At 34.8% G+C, this 9,857-nt stretch overlaps 1 protein-coding gene across 1 annotated transcript in view; it reads left to right on the top strand.

The window, feature by feature from the left end:
• The first annotated feature begins 2,630 nt into the window (after positions 1–2,630).
• The window catches only part of LOC134840567 (fibulin-1-like), a 122,543-nt gene continuing 115,316 nt past the window's right edge, over positions 2,631–9,857 (top strand). The window contains exon 1 of the mRNA XM_063856476.1: positions 2,631–2,834. Coding sequence (XP_063712546.1) covers positions 2,669–2,834 — 166 coding nt within the window. The 5' untranslated portion in view covers positions 2,631–2,668. The remainder of the gene's footprint in view (positions 2,835–9,857) is intronic.

Genomic DNA, 9,857 nt, shown 5'->3' with positions numbered 1-9,857 from the left:
TAATTCATCCGTTTTTATACTCGGCTAATTGTATGTCCCTGGAAACGTTAACTTTATGTGATATTTTCATCCTTTCTTTGCAAATTTTAGAATAATAAAAACTGATTGGCCGATTTTTAATTTCGCCCATTCGGTTCTTCGCCTATGATGGATTTCACCTGAAAAACGATATAAAATAGCATAGTTCGGGTTAGAATGTAGAGGTTTCTACGAGAAAATGAAACAATTTTCAACAAAAGTTATTAAAATTCTTTACACACATGAGCATCAAATTGAGTTTTCGTTTCGACTTTCGAAGAGAATTACCCGGTATTTTTGCTTGAGGTGTTTGTTTCTTCAGAAAAATTTGGACTTTTTAAACTCGAGCACGTTTTGAAACCACGAGCTGTTTGACGACTTGAGATTTAACGATTTGAATTGCGATACACTTAGTTTCTAAAAAAATGTAATCCGCGATTTATTACCGACCAAAAATTTTTCAAATTTAAGCGAAACTGTGTGTTTATCAGTGCTGGGCGAAGTTTGATACACAATTTAGTTATACCAAACTCAAACCATTGTCACTTTGCAAACATGAAAAAAAAACATCTTTTTTTGAGCAGTGCACATCAATGCCTTCTTTTTAAATGTTTGCCAAAAAATTTATTTGGAAAAAGAAATTTGGCTGGAAAAAAATTCCTTCTAGAAAAATTAATCTATTCCTTTTTTCGAGAATCAGAACAACAAAAAAGCTTGCATCAGATTCCGTGCAACCACTAATTTGAGTTCAAATGTTAAAAATTACTTTTAGTAAAGTATTCATTTATTTTAATACCTTAAAAAATTAATCCGACTTTCTTTGCCTTTCAAAACTTTGCCGTACTTTTTCCGATAATTTTTTTGCCGTTTTTTGTTCCAACTAAAAACCAAACTGTTTGTCTCAGTTCAAAAACTGAATCAAAAGTAATCGGATACCCACACCGAGCGTTCATGGATTCTAATCATTATAATGGGTTCCCGAGACAAAAAAAAAACCATTATAAGCCATTAATAAATTAAATTCGGAAATCGACTAATTTTGCCAAAATAATCAATTAAAATCGATTGTTTTTGAAATAAAAAAAAACATTGTAGTCCATTATAATCGTGTATAATCCATTTTTTCTTTTTTGAACTAAATTCAATTATTTTTGCAGCAATTTTGTAAATTTTGCAACAAATTTGCAAAATGTATGCCCTGACGTCTACTAAATGTATAAAGTATTCATCATTTAGGACTCTGACAAACTTCTGAAAGTTAGCAAGGATATAAGGGAGTCTTCGCGATTCAATTTAAACAGCGATAGTTAGCATTACAAACTGTTTCTGAGCCCCCCTTAAGACAAAAAAAATCAAGCGTTTTAGATATCAATTATGGACTCTGCTTCTCTTGGACAGTATTTGGATTCTTTTCCCGCATTTAAGAAAAGTGAAAACAAATCGGCTATAATGGATTTTTGAGGTCTAAAATGTTGTAAATATAATCGATTCCATGCTACGTTCAGACAACAAAATTGGAATCGCCAAAACAAAATGCAATATAATTCATTTGGAATCCATTATAGTGGATTTTTTAATAAGTATTAAGTCACAACAAAGTTGAGTTTTTTCCACTTTTTTTTGTTTCGTGCGTCGTGCAAAATTTCGGAAACTTTGCAAAGCGAACGTAGTCCATTTCTAAACCTAAACTCACACTGCAAAAAGATTCCGTTAAGCTCACCCCCCTAACGTTTGCCCCCTTGCTCCCCTGAACCCGCCACCTGAACAACCCCCCCCCCCCCCCCCTGATCACCCCTACCTGAGCTCAACTCTCTCCACAACCTGAACCCCCCTCCCACTGAACCCCCCGGGGAGGGGGGTTGTTGTAAATGGAGTTGTTGCAAACGCTAGGGGGACGGGTAATGGAAGGGGCATTAGTCCACATCCAACTTTACACCCCCCCCGCCCCAAAGTGTCTAATAATTTAACAAAATTGTTGAAAGGAACAAAATTCCTTTTTGAGTAACATGAAAAAGTAACAAAATTTTAAAGTTAGGCACAAAAAAATGAATTGAACAACAAATAACCAACGTAACCAACTTTAGTTGAAAAAATAGAAAAGACTTAATGTGAATTGAATTTCGCATCTCAGTAAAGTGGAAAAAAATCGATTATAATTTAGTTTCATTGTGAAAAAAATGGAAAAAAAATCGATTATATTGGATGAAAAAAGGATTTTGTAGCTTGGAAAAATAGTAATATTATAATCCATTTTTATTGATTTGTTTTCACTTTGTGGACACTGACAAGGAAACTCAATTATTATCGACTTTATTCATGAAACTCCAATGCGGGTCAATTCATTTTAGAAATATTTCTCAGACGGATTAAATCTCCGATTACGCGTTATTAGCACAAAAGATAGTGCGCCTGAATAAATTGATGTTGAGGGCAGTCGAATCATTAAAGGCTTAGCCCTGGTACGAGTAGTCCTGTTACTCTATGGGTTTTGCAGCATCTCTCTCGTCAGTCGATCAAATTTGTTTTCAGCTTTATTCTTTCGAACAGGTGTGCTTCTACTTTCCATTATCCGGCTGAATTATTCATCTATAGTTTTTCATAAATACGTGCAATATTTTCCACAAAAACGTTTCCATTCTAAATTAACTCCATGCTTAGTTCTTATTTCAACTTTTTCGTAGTTTTTCTCAACTTGATCACACGGTCGCTCTCTTTCGTGTGTGATCAAAGCTTAAATGACTGTGGCTCTAATGGGTTCTGCATTTCTGGCTCATGCCGATGTCTGCCTGGATGGGATGGGGTGACTTGTGACCTTGGTAACTACTCTAGTTTAAATTTTAAAAATTGGTACATGAACACTGAACATAAAACAAAATCGATTGCCACTCATTACTGAAATGTTTGATCCTTTTGTAACATTAAACGCGAATCGCCCAAAATGCAGCCCTCAGTGATGACCAAAAAGTATAATAAAGTGATTACGTAGGAGCTACCATTTCGAGTTCTCAGAAAAACGCATCCTTAAGTTTTCCATGTTTCGACTTTCAAATGAGTTATGACCTATTGGTTATACTCATAGAGTAATTTCAGATAAGGTAGACCGTCTGCTCGTCACGCTATCTTATTTTCGGCCGGATGGATTCGTGCAAATTCTTAGTCTAAAACCGATCTTAATCTCACTCTTATATATCCTAGTCTCAATAGATCTAGTGTATACTGGTTTATGCGAGTTAGTTCCTTGCAGTTTATCCAGAAGGAGAACAACTGTAATCAAAGTTTTTTTCAAATTGTTCTGCTCCTAAAATTACAAGTAGTTTCACCACTTATAACTAAGTGTCAAGGTTAGAGATGGAACATCATTGGTTAGTTAGTAATATTTTATAGTGATGAATTATCAAAAATATAATTGGTTTATAAATACTAGTTTAGAACTGGTTCCAACCATCCGGGGTTTAGAGTGTTTTAAGTTTTTAATTGTTTATTGTTGTAATGGACGGGTGATGTAGTTTCTTTTAGAAATATCGAGCGTTGACTTCTTGGAGACATGGTGAAGTTTGACTTTTCCGTGTGAAGTGCCAAGTGACTACGAGCGATACGTGTAGTCAACATCGAGATGGCCATTGGTCTGGTTCAATGGTTTTCCTATGCTGCGATGTTGAGTCCATACTTGAAATCCTTTGAGGGTGATGACTTTTGGCAGAAAATCGAATTGGTTTGCCATTTCAGAGTTTGAATGTAGTTGGGTTGTCATCTCCTTTGCTGCTCGTTTTATGGGCTCTAAGAAATCTTTAAATACTGCATTTATGGTTTACATATATAATTACTTCTTGTTAGTTAAGTTTTAGCTATGATTTATTCTTAATTGTTATCGCAAAAGCGTTTTTATTTTAGTTTGGTTATTTTTTAAAAGTCGCTCACACTAGAGCAGCTCTTGGCAAAAATAGAGTGTAGGTCACAAAATGTGGTTGTAGTGCGGTGGGTTAGGCCGGCTATAGAGCATGCTCAGGACGTCCTTCTGGTTGGTGAGGCCAGGAGTGGGCTATATTTTTATGGTCTCTTTTTGCAGAGTCTCTTTATTTGTGCAACCTTTTGTTTCATTTTTGTTACTTGTTTTTCTCTTTTTTTGTTTTGGTTGTGTCCTTTTCTCAAAAATAGAATCTTTTGGTTTGGGTTTGTCTTTCGATTTTTTTGTGTTTTATTTTGTTTTGGTAAAACTTGAAAGTGGTTTTCAGTAGAATAAATTATCCAGTTTTAATCTGGTTTTAATGTGGTTTGGTTACAGTGGGATTTTTTTTCTAAGTCATGCTATTAGTTTGATGTTTTGTGCCGCTAGTAAGCTGCGTTGGTTAGTTCGGCTTACTATATAATTTCTTCGAACCGGGATAAAGGAAAGTTTCAAACGTGTGAAAACAAGTAAATGTTGTTATTAGTGAAAGTTTAAACTTGAAATTCATTATTCAACCAATTCTTCGTGAGCGAGCTGTGCGATTGTGGAAAGAGTGTGTGATTTATGGGCAAGTGAACAATTCAAATTTGTAAAAGAAACGTATTTTCAAAAAGTTACTACTCTTTATTTATTTGCTATTTATTAGGAATTTACTACATTGAAATAACAATTTTACTGCTATGGAGGTTGAAATTTTTGAAATTACTGCTGTCTTGAAGTGAAATTTTACTAATTTAGAAGATTAAATTTATGCATTTAGCGCTTTTAAAAGGTAAATTTTACTGCTTCAATTATATACTGCCATTGTTAAAATGGGTTTAACAGTTTATAGAAAAGAGTTTACAATTCATTTTATTTCTTTTTAGATTATTGAGTGGTAAAATCTGAAAAAAAACGTGAGACATTTATAAATAATGGTTAGTTGTGTTTGAAACTTGTTAGTTAAAAACTCTTAATTATTTTTACTAAAGGTCATCGTCGGCAAAAATCCATTTTGGAAAACATTTTGAATTGTGTCCGATGATGCGAGGAGTTTAGCAAGCAAGCGGATGACGTATTTAGTTTGAAGGAGAGGCCATAAAAACTCGAGTCCTCTGATGATCGTGTGCTCTTCAGTCCTCAGTGAGAATTCATGCGGTGTGTTTTGAAATAAGTTATGAAAGTTATGGTTATACTTAGTGGATATAATTGATATGTTCTATGACTGGGACTTCAAAGGGCTGTATATATTCGTGGGAGACAATCAGTGGGCGAGATGCTTCGACTTTAAAAGTTCTGTTTAGTGAGCAGAATAATTACATTTGACTTATGTGGTCGTAACTTTCGATGATGCCTTGCATATTAGTGTATTTTATACAGTATGTGAAGTTTAGGAAGAATGGTGAAGGATATTTAGAGTTGATAAAATGAATCGGTGTTGTGGGTTTCGTGATAGTGTATTAGTTGTATAGTGGTGGTGAATAAATTTATAATACGCGCATGTGTGAATTTGTTTAGTGCTTAACATTACTTGATGTGAGCAGTGTAAGTCACGCTCTTTTGGTGTGAGGAAATTGAAAGTTAGTGATAAATGATTAAACTTATTATAATACGAATCGTGGGCTTTGGTGTCGCGAAGTGCTGTGGAGATAATATTATCATATTTTTATTCATGCAGTTAATAACACATACATACTGTTATTTTATGAAAAAGTCTTCAGTTAGTTGAGGATTAATATTTTTTCTCGTCTTCTAAAAAGGTAACTTCCAAATAACGTGGAATAGCGTGATCATAGTGGTTAATTGAAAATCGGTTTGCTTTCTGTGCAACAAACCTAAAATGTTTGCGTTAGTCCGGTGGTTGTGAATTGTTTTTCATGAAGTGCTGTGGTTAGATGATGTAGTCGAGTTTGACATAATTAATTATTTTCTTGGTTCTTATATAATGAAAGTGATAATGGGTTAGTGAGATGGTAATATGATGTCCATGAGAGTGTGGGAAATAGGGCATATTCGTCAACGTAAAATCGTTGATCGTTGTTAGTGGTTTGGTAGTAAGTATATTTTTTAGAAAGTATGGAAAGCACATTTGTAAAAACTCTTGAGTGTTAGTGTTGAGTGGGTGAACGGAAAACATTCGAGGAGTTCGGGGTCTGAGAAGCATTGGGGTATTGGGATCTTTTCGTTTAAACACTCAGTTGGCTCGGGTTTCATCAATTGGGGATGCTAAGTAGGAGGACTCGGAGGAGTTAATGGATTGCGATAAAAGATGAATTGTTATTGTGTTAGGGTTTTGAAGCTGTTGTTGTAAGGTGATGAAAGTTCGTTTTCTAGTTCCAAATTGACGGGGCTAGGGGGGTCGGTTGGTCGCTGGTCATTGGGGAGAGAATTGGGGCTGCGTCGGTGTGGGAAGAAAGAGCCGGGAAGGTTCATCGGGAGTTAGAGTTGTGGAGTGGACGGAAGGGGGGTTGCGAGAAAGTGGACGGGCTGGGCTCGGAATTATGGAATTCATCTGGAGTTTCGATATCGAAATTGTTAAATTGTGAATGGTGAGAAAAGTTGTGTTTGTGGAGTTATCATCTGAATCCATGCGTGGTGAGTTATTAATGTGTGATGGTAGGTGAGAGGGAGTGAGATCAGAGATTGGTATGTTAGGAGAGTGACGTTGGAGATGGGATGGGTAAGAAAGGGAACGGTTGAGGGATCCAATCTGGCGGCTCATCGTAGGCTAAAAAAATGTTGTTCTGAGAACGGAAATTAGTTGTGTGTGTGTGTTCTGCTGTTTATTTGTATAGGTCTTCCGTATTCATTTGATGGGCTACTATATATTAAATGGACTTTGTGGGTAGCTATGTACTTGTATAGATGTGCTCTGTTATTGCTCAATTTCCACAGTTTCGTGATACTAAAGATAACGGATGGTTTTTACGTAAATTGAGTAATTGTGGTGCATTAGGTGTTGTATGTCTTGTGAATTATCATATGCATTTGGTGTGGTTAATAGTTTTTTGTTGTGATCACTTGTTTGAGCGTGTAGAAGAATTTTGTTAATTGAGGTAGAAAAAATTCCAAAAACTTCTGCGATTAACTTGCGTGGGTGTATTGCGCATGTGTTATAGATTCCTTCCAATAATGAGAAGAGAAGTTCAAAAAAAATAAACATTGCAAATAATCCTTCAAAGATGTAATAGAGCCATCCTAGAAAGGCGAAAAAATCATTTTTTAGATTTACAAAACTAATAATATTGTTAGGTGAAATATCTTGTGGACGGTATTTTTCACCGTTTAATTAGATGTAATCTTTTATATCTTTGGAATATCCACTGTAGTCTTGTGCATAGAAGTCTGAGAATCCTGCAGTTTCTGAAAGTTTTCTTGGGTTTTGATCTGTGGATTGTCTTTGAATTGTTCCCATTTTTGTAACGATTTATTTAAATTGTTGTGCGCGAATATGATGTTGAATAGCAGATCTGGAGTATATATCTATTGATTGTAAATCTATATTTGGGTTTCTAGCAATAGCTTTCATTCTTTCTGGTGAAAATTTCTTTAATGTTGGCATAAGTTTAGGCTATGGTGTAAGAAGATAGTACTTATTTTCATCTGGGTTTAGCTGTACATTATTGTGGCTATTCTCAGATCCACATGGTACGGCTGTATCCAAAAACGTTTTCTTCGAGAAAGGGTTTCTACAAAAAGTACTTTTTTTTTTGCAGAATATAGGGATTCTTTTTAACATCTTTTATCTTCAAAAACATATAATGGTGATACTTTATTCGTACATGTGTGATACTATAAAGTATACCTTTCATTTTCTTTAAAATTTGATCTGCTGCCTGATAATAAGTATCCTGCGTAAGGTGTTTTTAATACTGCAAATGCAAGTGACTGTAAAATTTGTGTTCGTTCAAGTTCACCTAAGAGATGAAGCGTTTTTAATTCTGATAGTGACATTTCTTGAAACACTCTGCCTATTGTGTAATCAAATTTCAAGTCTAAGTGGATGTCATAGTGAATTGCACCAAAAACAGTATTGTTCATGAGTGATAGTTCTTGTAAACGAGTACTGCCTTTGTCTTGTGGGCAAAGTTTTCCACCCTTATTTCCTGTGTTTTTCAAAAATGCTACTGGGATGTATGAGGTTTCTCATTTTTATTGTGATACGTTAAATATGGTTTACTTATTAATTTTCCTGTTTTCATGTCGAAATTTTTTTCGTATTTGATAAGAGTTTCTGAATATTGTGTTTCATAAAGTGGAAATTTATATTTGCAAGCGAGTTCTGTTTCGGGGTAAATTTGAAAACGTGTCAATTTTTTTTATTCTGTCGATATTGTTAAGACTATTTTATCAGGGTTTACTTTATCATAAGGGATTGATTCAAAAAAGTACTTCTAATGAAATTTTATCATTCTTGCGTGAATTCCTGCAACTTGAAAGGTGGTAGATTTGTCTACGGGGAACCAAACAATAGTTGCTTGTGTTCTTGTTGTTGGTTCACAATAACCATGGTCATTTTGCAAAGTGAGCGTATTCCTTGATAAATTGTTGTGTCGTCTTTCAAATCTCAGGCTATTTGTACTTTTTCTGGCTGGAGTTTCCAATCTAAAAAACATTATTTCTTGATATTTTTTGTTTTTTGGGTCTGCTTTACGATTATAAGATGTGTTTATTCCAATGTGTGGTATCCCTTTTTCAAAATGGAGATCATAAGTTAATCCTCAATGTAGGCCGTGGACTGGATATTTATAGTCTGTTTTTAAATGACCTTGGCATCTTTCAAGTTCTGCCTGATGTGCAGAGTCTGGGAAAAATTAAAAAATTAACCAATTTTTGGTTTGTGCATTTATTTTTTGTTAATTTTAATCATTGAAATTAACAATCTTCAGAATAAAGAGGTAAAATGCTTTCCTAATTGCTTTGATAAAAAGTTTTGTGATCGAGTCTATTTATGTTTCCATTTGGGACTTGGAACCAATGTACTTTTTTTCTGAAAATATTGCTATGAATTTATATCCTATTAAGGTTTTAAGGTTGTAGCTCGGGCTTTTGTATAAAGTGTCGCTACTATATTCGTTGTTTCTAATTCTTGTGGTTCGGATTCGCATTGAGTTACTTGATTTATGGCGTGTTTATCTAGTGTTTTTTTGTTCATTTTCTTCACAATCATAGTGTGTGACTAATAAATCCTGTGGTCCTGCTCGAGGGAAAGGGTTTTCATGGGATATTGGTTCTAAAAAAGGAGAGTTGGTTTGGAGAAAAAAAAGGTTATGAGAAGATACATGTGTAAGGTGGTCCCGAAAATGGGTGGGTCATAGAATGTGATGGTTCCAAGTGTCTTTTTTGTATATCTGTCGTTTTTATAGATAATTTCTGTTCTGACAAATAAGGGAGGTAATGATTGAGCTGTTATATTAGGTGAAGCTAGGGTGAGGGGGTGATGTACAAAATTTTTTTAATTTACTGTTATTTCAAATTTAACCGTTAAATTGTCTTGCGTAAGGATTTGTATTTTGTATTCCTGTATTTCTTTGTGAATAACGTGTCTGTATTGTAATCTGTTGAGTGCCCAATTATGTAGTCTGTTGCCTTCAAGATGTTGACCAAATAAGGGAGGGGTGCTAGGAATGTATTCCAGTCTAATCGTAGGGGTATATTATTGGTTAAATGTTCTCTATAGCTATCATTCAAATTTGCAGGAAAAATTAGCGGAACTGTTGTTGTTGGGATTTGACTTTTTGACGAAGGGGTTGAAGGTAAACATAAGGTTTCTGGTAAGGACAAAGTTGCATCCGATGAGATATCTAAAGGGTCGTTTACCGAGTTTGGTTTACCTTGAGTGAAAGCTTGTGTCATCCAATGGGGTTAAAGGGATTTTCACGAACTTGTTTGGATGTGGGGGTTAATCCTCAGT

Source organism: Symsagittifera roscoffensis, chromosome 2 (genome assembly GCF_963678635.1).
Source record: "Symsagittifera roscoffensis chromosome 2, txSymRosc1.1, whole genome shotgun sequence".
Taxonomy (NCBI): Eukaryota; Metazoa; Xenacoelomorpha; order Acoela; family Convolutidae; genus Symsagittifera; species Symsagittifera roscoffensis.
This window is presented reverse-complemented; position numbering and strand designations above follow the sequence as displayed.